The following is a 19,020-nucleotide window of genomic DNA, read 5'->3' as shown; positions in this document are numbered from 1 at the left end:
TGATTTTCCTGCAGCGAGGAAATGGTATGGTGCACAGGGATCTAAAAAGCAGGCAGAAAATAACAAAGAAGAAGGTGGAAGAATACAGCTTCACCCCCCCCCCCCCCGTATCTTTATTGGAGAGTATTGCTGTACTTGTGTGAATCTGCTTTCTGTCCCTTCATGTTTTTCTACTGGTCCGGAGTTCATTCTAAAATCTTGGTTTTCTGAGTGTGATTTTAAGCTTGACCTCGAACGAGTCCAGTTGAAGGGCAGTAATTTGTGGCTTCTGATGAGAAATGCTCCAGAGCTCCTTTTTTCTTAAACTGATTTTTTTTTTCATTTTGTAGGTTGTTTAATGGAAATGGAATGGGCCAGCAGTTTGGGCCGAAGTGTTTTGCAGGTGATCGAATCGGTTGTGGCGTCCACCCAGAAACCTTCGACAGAGGAATGGCAACTGTTTTTTTCACAAGAAACGGAAGAGAGGTGGGTAAAGTAAACTTCATGTACTTGAGTATCACTGTCATTTTTTGGAGTTAAACCATATTCTCAGTCCAGATATACCATGCCGTATTCTCAGTCCAGATATATCATGCCATATTCTCAGTCCAGATATACCATGCCATTGTTCCACTGTTCCACATGTCCATTACCTGTATTCAAAAATCCAAATCTGAGAATTTGTTGGCCTATCAGCTTGTGTGGTTCAGTATTTGACGATCAAACAAGTTTAAAATAATGCATAATGATGGTTTGTGAGGTTGGGTTTTGACATCGCTGATATCAGTGGTTTAGATATTGAGAGGTGAGAGTGACTGCCCTTGACATCAAGGCAGCATTTGACCAAGTGCTGTGGCATCAAGGAGCCCTAGTAACACTGAAGTCAATGGGAATCGGGGGGGAAAACTCACCACTGGCTGGAGTCATACCTAGCACAAAGGAAGATGGTTGTGGTGGTTGGCGGTCAATCATCTCAGTCCCAGGACATTGCTGCAGGAGTTCCTCAGGGCAGTGTCCTAGGCCCAACCATCTTCAGCTGCTTCATCAATGATGTTCCCTCCATGATAAGGTCAGAAGTGGGGATGTTTGCTGATGATTTTACAGTGTTCAGTTCCATTCACAACTCCTCAGATAATGGAGCAGTCCATGCCCGCATGCAGCAAGACCTGGACAACATTCAGGCTTGGGCTGATAAATGGCAAGTAATATTCATGCCACACAAGTGCCAGGCAATGACCATTTCCAACAAGCGAGAGTCTAACCACCTCCCCCTTGACATTCAACGGCATTACTATCGTCAAATTCCCCACCAGCAACACCCTGGGCGTCACCATTGACCAGAAACTTAACTGGACCAGCTACATAAATACTGTGGCTACAAGAGAGAGTCAGAGGCTGGGTATTCTGTGGCAAGTGTCTCACCTCCTGACTCCCCAAACCCTTTCCACCATCTACAAGGCACAATTCAGGAGTGTGATGGAACACTCTCCACTTGCCTGGATGAGTGCAGCTCCAGCAACACTCAAGAAGCTCGACTCCATCCAGGACAAAGCAGTCCACTTGATTGGCACCCCATCCACCACCTTCAACATTCACTCCCTCCACCACCGGCGTACCGTGGCTGCAGTGTGTACCATCTACAAGATGCACTGCAGCAACTCACCAAGGCTTCTTCGGCAGCACCTCCCAAACCCGCGACCTCTACCACATAAAAGGACAAGGACAAGGGCAGCAGGCACATGGGAACACCACCACCTGCAAGTTCCCCTCCCAAGTTACACACACCATCCTGACTTGGAAATATATCGGCGTTCCTTCATCGTCGCTGGGTCACAATCCTCGAACTCCCTCCCTAACAGCACTGTGGGAGCACCTTCACCACACGGACTGCAGCGGTTCAAGGTGGTCACCACCACCTTCTCGAGGGCAGTTAGGGATGGGCAATAAATGCCGGCCTTGGCAGCGACCCCCACATCCCATGAATGAATAAAAGCATATTTTTTTCAGAACTTCTGTTCTTACACACTACTAGCAGAACAAATGAAATGATCCGACAATAGACCAACTTTGTCTGGTTGCACAGATAGTCTCACTTTCTTTTCATGCACAGATTTGGAGTTCTTTATATTGAATTACACTGAAGGTATGTGTATAAATGGGAAGAATTGGTTCAACTGATATGAGTATTTGTGATGCATTAGGGATGGCGGGGTGTAATGTGAAGTTTGAGACCATGTATAATCAGTATAATTTGTTCTGACGTCTTGCTAGTTGTGTTTGCCCTGATCGCTGCAGTTTTGTCCTGTAGTTCATGCAGTATAAGTTGGTCAGTAATAAATCCAATCGGGAATTCAGGAGAAACTTCTTTACCCAGAGTGTTGAGAATGTGGAACCCACTACCACAGGGAGTGGTTGAGGTGAATAGCACAGATACATTTAAGGAGAAGCGAGATAAACACATGAAGAAAGAAATAGAAGGCTATAATGGGGTTAGATGAGGAATGTAGGAGGAGGCTCGTGTGGAGGCTAGTGTGAGTTGTGTACAGACCTCCAAACAGTAGTAGTGATGTTTGGGAGGGCATCAAACAGGAAATTAAGGGTGCATGCAATAAAGATGCAGCAGTTATCATGGGTGACTTTAATATGCACATAGATTGGGTTAACCAAACTGGAAGCAATACAGTGGAGGAGGATTTCTTGGAGTGCATAAGGGATGGTTTTCGAGACCAATATGTCGGGGACCCAACTCGGTGGGGGGGGTGGGGGAGGCCATCTCAGACTGGGTGTTGTGTAATGAGAGAGGATTAATTAGTAATCTCGTTGTGCGAGGCCCCTTGGGGAAGAGTGACCATAATATGGTGCAATTCTACATTAGGATGGAGAATGAAATAGTTAATTCAGAGACCATAATCCAGAACTTAAAGAAGGCTAACTTTGAAGGTATGAGGCGTGAATTGGCTAGGATAGATTGGCGAATGATACTTAAGGGGTTGACGGTGGATGGGCAATGGCAGACATTTAGAGACCGCATGAATGAACTACGCCCTGTCTGGTGTAAAAATGAAAAAGGGAAGGTGGCTCAACCGTGGCTATCAAGGGAAATCAGGGATAGTATTAAAGCCAAGGAAATGGCATACAAATTGGCCAGAAATAGCAGCGAACCTGGGGACTGGGAGAAATTTAGAACTCAGCAGAGGAGGGCAAAGGGTTTGATTAGGGCAGGGAAAATAGAGTACGAGAGGAAGCTTGCAGGGAACATTAAGACGGACTGCAAAGGCTTCTACAGATATGTAAAGAGAAAAAGGTTAGTAAAGACAAACGTAGGTCCCCTGCAGTCAGAATCAGGGGAAGTCATAACAGGGAACAAAGAAATGGCAGACCAATTGAACAAGTACTTTGGTTCGGTATTCACTAAGGAGGACACAAATAACCTTCCGGATATAAAAGGGGTCAGAGGGTCTAGTAAGAAGGAGGAACTGAGGGAAATCCTCATTAGTCGGGAAATTGTGTTGGGGAAATTGATGGGATTGCAGGCCGATAAATCCCCAGGGCCTGATGGACTGCATCCCAGAGTACTTAAGGAGGTGGCCTTGGAAATAGCGGATGCATTGACAGTCATTTTCCAACATTCCATTGACTCTGGATCAGTTCCTATTGAGTGGAGGGTAGCCAATGTAATCCCACTTTTTAAAAAAGGAGGGAGAGAGAAAACACGGAATGACATCGGTAGTGGGTAAAATGATGGAATCAATTATTAAGGATGCCATAGCAGCGCATTTGGAAAGAGGTGACATGATAGGTCCAAGTCAGCATGGATTTGTTAAAGGGAAATCATGCTTGACAAATCTTCTGGAATTTTTTGAGGATGTTTCCAGTAGAGTGGACAAGGGGGAACCAGTTGATGTGGTATATTTGGACTTTCAGAAGGCTTTCGACAAGGTCCCACACAAGAGATTAATGTGCAAAGTTAAAGCACATGGGATTGGGGGTAGTGTGCTGACATGGATTGAGAACTGGTTGTCAGACAGGAAGCAAAGAGTAGGAGTAAATGGGTACTTTTCAGAATGGCAGGCAGTGACTAGTGGGGTACCGCAAGGTTCTGTGCTGGGGCCCCAGCTGTTTACATTGTACATTAATGATTTGGATGAGGGGATTAAATGTAGTATCTCCAAATTTGCGGATGACACTAAGTTGGGTGGCAGTGTGAGCTGCGAGGAGGATGCTATGAGGCTGCAGAGTGACTTGGATAGGTTAGGTGAGTGGGCAAATGCATGGCAGATGAAGTATAATGTGGCTAAATGTGAGGTTATCCACTTTGGTGGTTAAAAACAGAGAGACAGACTATTATCTGAATGGTGACAGATTAGGAAAAGGGGAGGTGCAACGAGACCTGGGTGTCATGGTACATCAGTCATTGAAGGTTGGCATGCAGGTACAGCAGGCGGTTAAGAAAGCAAATGGCATGTTGGCCTTCATAGCGAGGGGACTTGAGTACAGGGGCAGGGAGGTGTTACTACAGTTGTACAGGGCCTTGGTGAGGCCACACCTGGAGTATTGTGTACAGTTTTGGTCTCCTAACCTGAGGAAGGACATTCTTACTATTGAGGGAGTGCAGCGAAGGTTCACCGGACTGATTCCCGGGATGGCGGGACTGACATATCAAGAAAGACTGGATCAACTGGGCTTGTATTCACTGGAGTTCAGAAGAATGAGAGGGGATCTCATAGATTCTGATGGGTTTAGACAGGTTAGATGCAGGAAGAATGTTCCCAATGTTGGGGAAGTCCAGAACCAGGGGTCACAGTCTAAGGATAAGGGGTAAGCCATTTAGGACCGAAATGAGGAGAAACTTCTTCACCCAGAGAGTGGTGAACCTGTGGAATTCTCTACCACAGAAAGTTGTTGAGGCCAATTCACTAAATATGTCCTTACTACTAGGGGGATCAAGGGGTATGACGAGAAAGCAGGAATGGGGTACTGAAGTTGCATGTTCAGCCATGAACTCATTGAATGGCGGTGCAGGCTCGAAGGGCAGAATGGCCTACTCCTGCGCCTATTTTCTATGTTTCTATGGAGCATAACACCAGTTTCCGAATCCAATATTTTGCATTTCTAACATAAGCACAGGAGTAGACCATTCATCCCCTCGAGCCTGTATATCCCTTCATTGAGTTCATGGCTGATCTGTATCCTAACCCAATGCACCCACCTCGGCTCCAGATCCCTTAATACCCTTGGCTCGCAAAAATCTATCGGTCTCTGATTTAAATTGATCAGTTGGTCACCCTAGTCCAAATATCAGCCCTGCAAAGTAAAACTAGTCTGTGACGAGCGTGATCTTGTACCCATGATTGATGCAAATATTCCTTGTTTCCAAACGCTGTTGTCATAGGAACACAATATTGGAGATGCAATGCTTGTTTTGTCTTGCAAACAGTGTGAAGTGTAAGAACAACTTTGGCTAGAAATCTCTTTTAAAAGGTTGGATAGTTTCAGGAACTTTCATCCATTTTCACTCAATAGAAAAAGTTAAATGATTTCCTGAAGGTCATATCTTGCCAGAGTAAAAATGCAGAACAAGGAGAAAAAACACGGACAGTTCGAATTAACAGCATGGAAACCCTGCAAATCGGAAGCGTTGGGTGAAATAGCAACCAATGAGTTGAAGAAAACCTGTTAGAAAATGTCAGAGGAATCCCGCTGAGGGTGACCGAGGGAAAAATTGGATGGTGTGGTTTGGAAAGTCTGCAGACGAGGAAGATGGTGCCTGCACAGAGGGCTCAGCGAGCCCACTCCTACTGAAGGAGGCGGTTGTACAGACAGTGCCGCTGTTACTGGGGCATGCCTGAAGAGCTGTATCTACGCCACTCCGCCAGGAAGGCGATCTCAGAACTGTGCTGCCTCCTGTAGGCAAGGCTTATCCACGACTGCATTCTTGTGGTAGAATCCATGACTGTCTTAAATTTCTATGCCACTTGGTCCTTTCAAGCTATCCTGGGTGAATCTGTCAGTTGAGCCAGTATGCAGTGTACTGCTGCATAGAGCAGGTCACTGATTCTTTGCTAAGGTGAAGGTCTTGATCATATTTTCAAAGGGGAAAAAAAAAGCAAGAGAGAATTCTTTCTCAGAATGGTTGGCTTCGTTTGAGTGCAGGTCCCCACTGATCAAACCCACGTGGCCAAATGGATTTTATGACCAGAAGGCGCTTCCATTCCATCAATTTGCAGGTTGCCTGTCAGCGTAAGAATGGCAGCATTTGGGTAGATGCCAGGTATGTTGGAAACTGCCTTGATACATTTATTCTACACCCGTGTACAGTACCACCGTTATTTCAAGTCAATTCCACCTTCGATAAATGGATCCTGGGTGAAAGGGATATTCCCTCGAGCTGTGGTTGATGACACCAGTGTAGAATCTAAGAACTCCAGCAGAAAAAAACATATAATTAAGCAGGTTAGAGGTTTCCACCAGGGTACAACTCGAGCATAAATATGACTGATGAACAAGATTCTGCTGCCTGCATGGGTCTGGATAAATCATGTTGTACAGCCCTGAAATGGTCCCCAAAATGATAGAAGTGTGCCGCATAATTGTTATCATGCAAGAACTCACCATGCAGCGAATGCAAGAGGAGGGTGAATAGAGGGTCCAAAGAGCATCAAGTCATGAACATTCAAGCCCAAGGTCCCCATACCATCAGTTATGTTGCAAGTTGTTGCTCCTCTGCTATACCTATGGGAAGAAGAACTTATTGTAATCTGAAACTCATTCCTTGTGATACAGCTCAGCTATGTTGTGCTATGTTGTGATCTTTTATGGTTCCTGTTAAGTGGTGGACAAATTATTGAGGGAAGAAAAAGCAACAATGATAGCTCCTTGCCTGGAGATGCAGGTGATGGGCCGTATGGAGTGGCAGCCTGCTCTTTCCAAAGTTAGACATTTGTGGCTGGGTAGGTTACTGCCAGTTATCAGTCACTGTCTTCGATTGTGAGCTTTTTCCTGCAATCTTGAAGAGACTGGTGAAGTACTGATTATTTCCTGAGCTTCACCATTGCTACACAATTGACTACTGTGTTTTCCAAAGCAATAGTGCAAGAACGTGGGTGCTGGGGTCTGTGTACGGATCCACCTTTTTAACTATTTTTATTAATAATCTGGATTTTGGGGTTAGCGGCACAATTTGCAGATGATACCAAGATCTGTGCCAGTGTTAGAACTGTAGAAGATGCTCGTCTGTTTCAGGCAGATCTTCATGTGTTGGGAGATTGGGCTCAAGACTGGAAAATGATGTATAACTTAGATAAGTGCAGTGCTCAACACTCATTCACCCTCCAGGAAAAGGCATTAAAGATGTTGGAGATAGAAAGAGATTTGGGCATTCTAGTGCATATATCCTTAAAGGTACATAGCAATGCCGTGCAGAGCAAATAGGGTGTTGGGGTGTATCCATGGGACAACTGAGTATAAGACAAGGCATACTGTTTTGTCCTTGTACAACACCTTAGTCAGGGCACACTGGAATACAGTGTCCTGTTTTGGTGGTCTCACATGGTGGGTGATATTGACGCTCTGGAAAGGGCCACTAGACAAATTCCAAGTCTAAAGCATCTCAGTTATCAATATAGGTTAAAAGAGTTGGGACTCTACCTTAGAGCAACATAGACTCAGGGGGAGGATATGTTTGAGGTTTATAAGATAATGAAGGGAATGAAAGTGTTCCTTCTGACTGTTTATTTTAATTGAATCGGTTAGGCAGGACCAGGGAGCGCACATTTAAGTTGTATAGGGCTAGATCTAGGTTAGATGTTAGGCGGTGGTTCTTTCCCCAGAGAATAGTAGACCTGGAACAAGCTGCCCTCTCGTGGTGGATGCAGATTCACTGAATCCCTTCAAGTGAAAGCTGGATTTGTTTCTGGCTGCGGCAGAGATTAACACTTACAGAAGGTAGGTACTGCAGAGAATTTAATGGCCAGAGTGATGATCTGGACTACTTTCGATCGTCTAGATGAGTCGGAGAGGAATTTCCCAGATTTTTCCCCCCCCCCCCCCCAAATTGGCCTGGGTTTTTTCTGTTTTTTTTGCCCCTCCCAGGAGATCACAGGGTTTGGGGTGTGGTGGAGTGTATATGTTATGATACACGAGGCATCGCAATTGTGTGGGACAGGCTCGATGGACCAAATGGTCTTTACCTGTGTTATATATGTATACTATAGATATGCAACTATACAGTGACTACACAGAGAGTATAAGATGGAGACTTGTTTACCTGATGTACTATCAATAAGGTTTACACTGTGCATGCACTTATTGGCATTGACTATATAGTCAATGTATTCACTGAGGCATATGAAAGCATGGGCCTTACGCTTAACATCCGTAAGACAAAGGTCCTCCACCAGCCTGTCCCCGCCGCACAGCACTGCCCCCCAGTCATCAAGATCCATGGCGCAGCCCTGGACAACGTGGACCACTTCCCATATCTCGGGAGCCTCTTATCAACAAAGGCAGACGTTGATGCGGAGATTCAACATCGCCTCCAATGCACCAGTGCAGCCTTCGGCCATCTGAGGAAAAGAGTGTTTGAAGATCGGGCCTTCAAATCTGCCATCCAACTCATGGTCTACAGGGCTGTAGTAATACCCACCCTCCCTTATGGATCTGAGGCATGGACGATGTGTAAAAGGCACCTCAAGTCGCTGGAGATATATTACCAACGATGTCTCCGCAAGATCCTGCAAATCCCCTGGGAGGGCAGGTGCACCAACATCAGTGTCCTCGTCCAGGTTAACATCCCCAGTATTGAAGCACTGACCACACTTGATCAGCTTCGCTGGGCAGGCCACACAGTACGCATGCCAGATACGAGACTCCCTAAGCAAATGCTTTATGCGGAGCTCCTTCATGGTAAACGAGCCAAAGGTGGGCAGCGGAAATGTTATAAGGGCACCCTCAAAGCCTCCCTGGTAAAGTGTGACATCACCACTGACACCTGGGAGACCCTGGCCGAAGACCGTCCGAGGTGGAGAAAGTGCATCCGGGAGGGCGTTGAGCTCTTCGAGTCTCAACACAAAGCGTGTGAAGAGGTCAAGCGCAGGCAGTGGAAGGAGCGCACAGCAAACCAGTCCCACCCACCCCTTCCCTCGACGAATGTCTGTCCCACTGTAACAGGGTCTGTGGCTCTTGTATCGGACTGTTCAGCCATCAAAGCACTCACTTTGGGAGTGGAAGCAAGTCTGCCTCGATTCCAAGGGACTGACTATGACATGCTGGCAACACTAGAGGGTGCAACTGGTAGAGGCCTGGGTTTCCTGCCCTGGTGGCAGGTGCTGTATAAAAGGGGAGCAGCCATGCGGCTGCCTCACTCGAGTTACGAGTAAAGGACCAAGGTCACTACAGTTTGAGTACAACACATTGCCTCGTGGAGTCATTCATAAGTACACTACAGACATAACAACTGGCGACGAGAATACGGACTTTCACGCGATTATGGCTACCTTTGGCACACTAAAAGACTTTGCAGAGGGTGATGATTGGGATGCCTTCACGGAAAGGCTCGAGCAATATTTCGTGGCAAACGACCAGGCAGGGGAGATGGACACATTGGCGGAGAAGCGCAATGCTATACTGCTGACCAGTTGTGGACCCGAGGTCTACCGCCTCGTCAGGGATTTGCTGGCACCCACGAAGGCCAAGGATAAGACATATGATAAGCTGACTGAACTAATTCGTAACCAACTAAAACCAAAAGAGAGCATCCTCACGGCCAGGCACAGATTTTACACCCACCGCAGACCTGAGGGCCAGGAGATTGCGAAATATGCTGCCGACCTCAGGAGACTTGCGGCACCGTGTGATTTTGGCACGCATCTCAATGAGGCATTGCGAGACATCTTCTTTATAGGAACTGGCCACGAGGGCCTCCTTCACAAGCTATTATCTGCCGACACCACAGTAAACCTTCAGAAGGCCATCAGTCAGGCGTTCATGACCTCTACCTGCAGCATCAAGCAAATTATTCATCCTGTGGACTCAAACCTGGCAAGTACTGTACACAGAATGGTGCCTTTCACAGGCAAGACTGTAGAACGTGGCTCTGCCCAGGGCAGAGAGCACAGACCTCGGGGTTCCAGAACTCAGAGTCCGCTGAGAGATGCTAATCGAGTAGCACCATGCTGGCGTTGCGGAGGAAACCAAAGGGCTCACCAGTGTCAGTTTGCTGCGTACGTATGCAAAGCCTGTAACACGAAGGGCCACCTCCAGTGCATGTGTAAAAGAAATACGACTCACCGTCTAGCAGAGGAGTCGGTAGATGACTTTGAATCCAGCGGGGAGTGTGATGATTTGGCCAGAGAGGCAGCTCAGCCATAAGAAGTGGTGTATGGAGTGTATACCTGCACCACTGATGGTCCTCCAGTGAAGATGGAAGTAGAGATAAACGGCGTTCCAATCTTCATGGAAGTAGACACGGGATCGAGCCAGTCAGTGATGAGCCAGGATGCCTTTGAGAGGCTATGGAATGAAAAACGACCTGGGCTGGTTCCAGTACAGGAAAAGTTGTGCACCTACACCAAGGAGTTGATCCCAGTCCTTGGTAGTGCGGATGTAAGTGTAATCCATAATGGCGTGGTGCACAAGTTACCTCTGGATTGTTGCAGGTGATGGTCCAACGCCTCAGAGCGGCTGCAGGACATTTTGGAGGGGGAGGGAGAACAGCCAGTTGTCGTGGTGCATATAGGTACCAACGATATAGGTAAAAAAACAGGATGAGGTCCTACAAGCTGAATTTAGGGAGCTAGGAGTTAAATTAAAAAGTAGGACCTCAAAGGTAGTAATCTCAGGATTGCTACCAATGCCACGTGCTAGTCAGAGTAGGAATTGCAGGATAGCTCAGATGAATATGTGGCTTGAGGAGTGCAGAAGGGAGGGATTCAAATTCCTGGGACATTGGAACCGGTTCTGGGGGAGGTGAGACCAGTACAAACTGGACGGTCTGCACCTGGGCAGGATTGGAACTACTGTCCTTGGGGGAGTGTATGCTAGTGCTGTTGGGGAGGAGTTAAACTAATATGGCAGGGGGATGGGAACCTATGCAGGGAGACAGAGGGAAGTAGAATGGGGGCAGAAGCAAAAGATAGAAAGAAGAAAAATAAAAGTGGAGGGCAGAGAAACCCAAGGCAAAAATCAAAAAGGGCCACATTACAGCAAAATTCTAAAGGGGCAAAGTGTGTGGAAAAAAACAAGCCTGAAGACTCTGTGCCTCAATGCGAGGAGTATTTGTAATAAGGTGGACGAATTAGCTGCACAGGCAGCAATTAATGAATATGATATAATTGGCATCACGGAGACATAGTTCCAGGATGACCAAGGCTGGGAACTCAACATCCAGGGGTGTTCAACATTCAGGAAGGAGAGACAAAGAAAAAGGAGGTGGGGTGGCGTTGCTGGTTAAAGAAGAGATTAATGCAATAGTAAGGAAGGACATTAGCTTGGATGATGTGGAATCGGTATGGGTGGAGCTGCGGAATACCAAAGGGCAGAAAACGCTAGTGGGAGTTGTGTACAGACCACCAAACAGTAATAGTGAGGTTGGGGATAGCATCAAACAAGAAATTAGGGATGCGTGCAATAAAGGTACAGCAGTTATCATGGGCGACTTTAATCTGCATATAGATTGGGCTAACCAAACTGGTAGCAATACGGTGGAGGAGGATTTCCTGGAGTGTATTGGGGATGGTTTTCTGCACCAATCTGTTGAGGAACTAACGAGAGGGCTGGCCATCCTCGACTGGGTGATGTGTAATGAGAAAGGACTAATTAGCAATCTTGTTGTGCGAGGCCCCTTGGGGAAGAGTGACCATAATATGGTAGAATTCTTTATTAAGGTGGAGAGTCACAGTTAATTCAGAGACTTGGGTCCTGAACTTAAGAGAAGGTAATTTTGATGCTATGAGACGTGAATTGGCTAGGATAGACTGGCGAGTGATACTTAAAAGGTTGACGGTGGATAGACAATGGCAAACATTTAAAGATCACATGGATAAACTTCAACAATTGTACATCCCTGTCTGGAGTAAAAATAAAACAGGGAAGGTGGCTCAACCGTGGCTAACAAGGGAAATTAAGGATAGTGTTAAATCCAAGGAAGAGTCATATAAATTGGCCAGAAAAAGCAGCAAACTTGAGGATTGGGAGAAATTTAGAATTAAGCAGAGGAGGAGGACAAAGGGTTTAATTAGGAGGGGGAAAATAGTGTATGAGAGGAAGCTTGCTGGGAGCGTAAAAACTGACTGCAAAAGCTTCTATAGATATGTGAAGAGAAAAAGATTAGTGAAGACAAACGTAGGTCCCTTGCAGTCAGATTCAGGTGAATTTATAATGGGGAACAAAGAAATGGCAGACCAGTTGAACAAATACTTCGGTTCTGTCTTCACAAAGGAAGACACAAATAACCTTCCGTAAATACTAGGGGACCGAGGGTCTAGTGAGAAGGAGGAACTGAAGGAAATCCTTGTTAGGCGGGAAATTGTGTTTGGGAAATTGATGGGATTGAAGGCCGATAAATCCCCGGGGCCCGATAGTCTGCATCCCAGAGTACTTGAGGAAGTGGCCCTAGAAATAGTGGATGCATTGGTGATCATTTTCCAGCAGTTTATCGACTCTGGATCAGTTCCTATGGACTGGAGGGTAGCTAATGTAACACCACTTTTTAAAAAAAGGAGGGAGAGAGAAAACGGGTAATTATAGACCGGTTAGCCTGACATCAGTAGTGGGGAAAATGCTGGAATCAATTATTAAAGATGAAATAGCAGCGCATTTGGAAAGCAGTGACAGGATCGGTCCAAGTCAGCATAGATTTATGAAAGGGAAATCATGCTTGACGAATCTTCTGGAATTTTTTGAGGATGTAACTAGTAGAGTGGACAAGGGAGAACCAGTGGATGTGGTGTATTTGGACTTTCAAAAGGCTTTTGACAAGGTCCCACACAAGAGATTGGTGTGCAAAATTAAAGCACGTGGTATTGGGGGTAATGTACTGACGTGGATAGGGAACTGGTTGGCAGACAGGAAGCAGAGAGTCGGGTCCTTTTCAGAATGGCAGGCAGTGACGAGTGGAGTGCCGCAGGGCTCAGTGCTGCGACCCCAGCTATTTACAATATACATCAATGATTTAGATGAAGGAATTGAGTGTAATATCTCCAAGTTTGCAGATAACACTAAACTGGGTGGCGGTGTGAGCTGTGAGGAGGGTACTAAGAGGCTGCAGGGTGACTTGGACAGGTTAGGTGAGTGGGCAAATGCATGGCAGATGCAGTATAATGTGGATAAATGTGAGGTTATCTACTTTGGTGGCAAAAACACGAAGGCAGAATATTATCTGACTGGAGGTAGATTCGGAAACGGGGAGGTGCAACGGGACCTGGGTGTCATGGCTCATCAGTCATTAAAAGTTGGCATACAGGTACAGCAGGCAGTGAAGAAGGCAAATGGTATGTTGGCCTTCATAGCTAGGGCATTTGAGTATAGGAGTAGGGAGGTCTTACTGCAGTTGTACAGGGCCTTGGTGAGGCCACACTTTGAATATTGCGTTCAGTTTTGGTCGTCTAATCTGAGGAAGGATGTTCTTGCTATTGAGGGAGTGTAGCGAAGGTTCACCAGACTGATTCCAGGGATGGCAGGACTGACATTTGAGGAGAGACTGGATCGACTGGGCCTGTATTCACGAGTTTAGAAGGATGAGAGGGGATCTCATAGAAACATATAAAATTTTGACGGGACTGGACAGGTTAGATGCGGGAAGAATGTTCCCGATGTTGGGGAAGTCCAGAAGCAGAGGACACAGTCTTTCGAATAAGGGGTAGGCCATTTAGGACTGAGATGAGGAGAAACTTCTTCACTCAGAGAGTTGTTAACCTGTGGAATTCCCTACCGCAGAGAGTTGTTGATGCCAGTTCATTGGATATATTCAAGAGGGAGTTAGATGTGGCCCTTACAGCTAAAGGGATCAAGGGGTATGGAGAGAAAGCAGGAAAGGGGTACTGAGGTGAATGATCAGCCATGATCTTATTGAATGGTGGTGCAGGCTCGAAGGGCCGAATGGCCTACTCCTGCACCTATTTTCTATGTTTCTCTGCTACTCGGAAGAAGGTGGATAGGGAAGATCCAGTGGAAATGGGAAGACCTGTTCACTCCATCAATCGATGACCCCCGTGCTCAGAGGCAGAGCAAAACCTCACCTTCCCTTGGGCCTGGCACTAGAGAACAGGCCAGCGCAGCACCTGAGGCACAGACCGTCCATCATGACTGCGTGGCAATGATCTGACCGGAACGACCTAAAAGTACCTTCCCGGCTCTAGTGGCAGGACTCCTAGGGAGGAAGATCGAATTCACAGGCACTCTTTCAGCTTTTGAGGCAGAATCACGGGAGAGAAGGATCAAGGCAGTCGACCTCAGACAGAGGCAAGATGGCGTCCCTGCTGCAGCGAGGTACAGCGTGGCATGGCAGGGTTCTCTTAAAGGAGACCTGCAACCAACTGAACTTAGAGACATTGTATGCATGGCAATCAATGTAACGAACCGATTAATAATGGAAAGAGCAAAATGTTGCGAGATGTCGGGAATAGAGTGTCCCCAAAAGTAGCAAGTGAGCGAATTCAGGTGGGTAAAGGCGCTGATCCTGATACCCTGCCCCAGATCTATCCCGCACTGCAGACACCCGATGCCCGATGGCACTATTCGCCATGGACCTGATAACAGCGCCAATACACGCAGTCGGCCGCCGTTGCCCACCACCCGGGTGGAGACGGTGCAGCCCCAGACCCAGTCGCTACCTCAGCCATGTCCGGGAGCGAAAGGTCAGAACCAGCGAGCTCCCCAAACGGGACCTGGAACAGCCAGGTTCCCAACACCGTTAGAGAGCAGGCACAAGATTCTGTAGCCCTCAAAGGAGGACAGGGAGGCCACACACATCTGTGGCTCTGTCCACCACTAGACAACAGCAAAGGCCCTGAGTCCAAGCTAGGTGAGCAAACGAAGCCCATCCTGCGAGCAGGGGACGCAGCTCCGCCATCAGACGACAAGGACCCCGTCCGGTTTGCTCTGGAAGTAGCATCCTCATATACCTGTACTGCTACCTCAGTACTGACCATGCCTGAACCATGAATGCAATCTACCCAATCTGGGCGCATGACTGTAAAACGTAACGATGTAAGTCACTGAACCAAGGTGTCACGATACAAACTTTAAAAATATTTTCTTCTTCCTTTCTTTGTACTTGCACTGTGTCTGATCCTGTATGTTAATGTAACGAGCCAGCTGCGTGACCTCGTTGGGGGGGGGGGGGGGGCGGAGGAAGGGAAATGGATGTATTTAGACATGGACACACACATGGATCACACCCAAAACCCACTGGAACCTCCACTGCATCATCGAACCATCCAAACTGGTAACCACTTGCCAACGTTGTGGCAAAAGGACTTGGGGGTGAACTGGGAGAGAGCCAAGCCAAAGCACAGCCAAGGTACAAGGGCTATTGGCACTTAAATCTGGGGAGAGCTAAGCCAGAGCACATAGTGCAAAGGTAATTGGCACAAAGGATTTGGGGGAGAGATGTAGACTGTTGATATACTCTCTGTACTTGCTGTATAGTTGCATAAGATGGAGACTTGTTTACCTGATGTACTATCAGTAAGGTTTACACTGTGTATATACTATGCTGGCACCACTAGAGGATGCAACTGGTGGAGATCGGGTTTCCTGCCCTGGTGGCAGGGGCTGTATAAAAGGGGAACCACCATGCGGCTGCCTCACTCTGGAGTTACGAGTAAAGGACCAAGGTCACTACAGTTTGAGTACAACACATTACCTTTGGAGTCATTCATAAGTACACTACAGATATAAGAACCTGTCCGTCATTGTTCGTATGTCGTACCTACCATCAGTGAAAGATTTCCTTGGAATATGAAAGGTGTTTTTGGCATAACTATGGGTTGTCTTGTGGTCATGTTAGAGAGAGCAAATGGTGAGCTGATGTCCCATGTGAGCATACAGCTTGTTGAGGTGAACTGTATGTTGCTGTCCCATACCACCTTCGGCAGTCCCTCGGAGTCTTGGATGACTTGCTTCCACACTAATACGAGTTCTCAGGTGACTGAGTCCAATGCGGGTCTTACAGTCTCTGTCACAGGTGGGACAGGCGGTGCTTGGAGGGACGGGTGGGTGGGGTGCTTGGGTTGTCGTACGCTCCTTCCGCTGTTTGCGCTTGGCTTCTGCGTGGTCCTGGTGAAGAGATCCCATGCCATTGCACCTGACCCGAGTGCATCCAGCCGACACCTTGGCAACTTCTTTGAGGTGTAAAGCTTTTTGCGCATGTGTGACGATGACCTGTTTTGCCAACATTTTGTACGTAGTCTGGACCACTGCTTTCTGCCCCAACCCATTCTCTTCGTTTTATCTCCAGGGCTTTCTCAAAAATGGGGAGTGTTTCTTCCTTCCATGGGGCCTTGCTTTACTCTGTATCTAATCCCGTGCTGTACCTGCCCTGGGAGTGTTTGATGGGACAACGTCGAGGGAGCTTTACTCTGTATCTAACCCCGTGCTGTACCTGCCCTGGGAGTGTTTGATGGGACAGTGTAGAGGGAGCTTTACTCTGTATCTAACCCATGCTGTACCAGCCCTGGGAGTGTTTGATGGGACAGTGTAGAGGGAGCTTTACTCTGTATCTAACCCGTGCTGTACCTGCCCTGGGAGTGTTTGATGGGATGAAATAGGAGGAGCTATGCTCTGTACCTAACCTGCTGTCAAAAAAAATTGTAAATGTGTTCCAATCTCTACCTATATAGTTTGTCCCAGTTGTTCTGGTACCATCTATCTTTTTAAACGGCTCCCATAGAATAAAATGCAGAAGAGGCAGAGAAATGGCTCCAGTTGTGAGGAACAATCTATTTCTCGCAGATTCTTGCTGAAGGTACAAAAAATACCTTGCAGAAGTCACTATACGTAAATATGAAATCTGCCAATACAGCAGGATAGTGGCTGTTTGAAAATACAGTTGCTGAGTTAATGGAATGTGTCGGCAAACTTGTTTCAATTGCCCTTCCTTTATTGATAGTGATGGTATTGGAAGGATTGAAGCTGAAATATTTTGCATGCAAAGTCCTGAAAGTTTGTTAAAAAATTGTCGGCAACTCTCAATCGACCTTGGTGGTTTCCTTTCAATAATATCCACAATAGGGATATGTATCAAAGGCGGGTAAATGAAGTTGAGGTACAGATCAGCCGTGATTTGATTGAATGGCTCAAGGGGCTTAAATGGCCTACTCCTGTTCGCATGTTCTTGTCACATGGATCGTCAGTTAAATATTGTGTAATGTACCTTTTTCTGTTGTTTGATTTAGCATAGTTGTGTTTGCAGAACATGTCTACGTGAAAGACTGAAACCTTTCCTTTTTGTATTTGTGTAGGTGGGGTCTGTAGTTATGGCCATGTCTCCGGATGGATTGTTCCCAGCAGTTGGCATGCACTCTCTTGGAGAAGAAGTTCGCATTGACCTTCAGGCAGAATGGGAGCTGGATGAGGATGACAGTGTCATGATGGTCGACAGCCATGAAGACGAGTGGGGCCGTCTGCACGATGTTAAAGTTTGTGGAACAGTAAGGAACTTTTCCGAGAATATATTTCACAAGGTTTATCATTGCATCAGGAAATATTCCAGTATAATGTTAGGAAAATTTGTCATTGGGGAAAATAAGTGGTGTGTATTTCATAATGGCTCGAATAGTAGATTGTGGAACTCATCATAAGCTGCCTTGATACTTATTTTTGTAAGATCAAATTGCATTTATTTGAAAGTGCCAGGAGCCTCCTAATCTTCAATTTTGAAAATGTTCGTGTTTGTGAAACCAGCTGTGTGGAAATGCATTACTTCAGAGGTGTCCGAGCTTTTTTCATGAGCCACATCCTGTGGTGGTGCAGCATGGTTGTTGAGGACATGTATTGAGTTTAAACCCTTGTCCCATTAATTTGCATATATCTCCAGTTGCTGATACCTGTACTAATGGATGTGAGCCTGGGGGCTTGGCTTGAATGCACACTCTGTCCCACCATCGATTAGCTGATCTATGACGGGCCAATCCCTTGCTGCATGGTCTGCTCAGATTCCCTTCGTTTTCTTTCCCCACACACTCAAGATATAAATGGGTGGTGCACTTACTTCTCTTTTGAGTTGAGGTTTTTTGTGAATATACTGGAAGCTATGAAATTAAACTTCAGCTTTTCATGTACCCCTGTGCAATGTTCCCTCTAATATTTTGTTGGGCCGCACGGCCCCTTTAATGGGCTACGCGGCCCATTCACAATTCCGCGCAACAGCAGTTCTCCATTTAAAGCCAGTGAGCCGCTGCGTGGACCTCACAGCGCAGCTTAAAGGGAACATTGCCCTGGTGTGTGTTTGAACTTTTCAGATTTGTTCTCGAGAATGTGGGCGACTTGTCGCCCATGCTGAACATTAAGGGTCAACTATGCAGTGTAGGACTGCAGTCACATGTAGGCCAGACTGGGTTGGGGTGATAAGTTTCCCTCCCAGAAAGACATTAATGAATCAGTTGGGATTTTACAGCTTTCCTGGTCACTTTCTGGTTATTAAATTATTTGAATTAATTGTCACAACTTGCCATGATGGGATTTGAACTAATTACCTCGGAGTTGCTGGCCTAATACCAGAACCACTGAACTAGCGTAGCCTGTTACATTGCTTTGCTTCTCTTTTGAGTAGAGGTGCTTATGTGAACATACTGGAAGCTATTAAATCAAACCAAGATGACCACCTTTATTTTCTCCATAACTTCAAAGACTTGGGGGGCGGGGGGTAATTCCGTTGTGCCCTGTTCGAAGGTGGTAACACTCCCAATGTGCGAGACTGTGCACCGGGCGCAGAAGTCTCTCCTCTCGTGAGAAATTGGGGTTACTGCCCCCTAAAGAAAGTGGAGCGCAAATTAACGCGCTGCATTTTCTTTCTGGGGCGCGAGCGGGGCGCAGCGCTACGCA

At 46.7% G+C, this 19,020-nt stretch overlaps 1 protein-coding gene across 4 annotated transcripts in view; it reads left to right on the top strand.

Annotated features, from left to right (window-relative positions):
• Window positions 1-19,020, top strand: part of LOC139241030 (SPRY domain-containing protein 3-like) — a 313,798-nt gene that overhangs the window by 16,707 nt on the left and 278,071 nt on the right. For all 4 annotated transcript variants that reach the window (XM_070869751.1, XM_070869752.1, XM_070869748.1 and 1 more), the window contains exons 5-6: window positions 330-465; window positions 17,439-17,627. In XM_070869751.1, coding sequence (XP_070725852.1) covers window positions 330-465; window positions 17,439-17,627 — 325 coding nt within the window. The remainder of the gene's footprint in view (window positions 1-329; window positions 466-17,438; window positions 17,628-19,020) is intronic.

The sequence above is a fragment of the Pristiophorus japonicus genome, chromosome X (genome assembly GCF_044704955.1).
Source record: "Pristiophorus japonicus isolate sPriJap1 chromosome X, sPriJap1.hap1, whole genome shotgun sequence".
NCBI classification, from domain to species: Eukaryota; Metazoa; Chordata; class Chondrichthyes; family Pristiophoridae; genus Pristiophorus; species Pristiophorus japonicus.
This window is presented reverse-complemented; position numbering and strand designations above follow the sequence as displayed.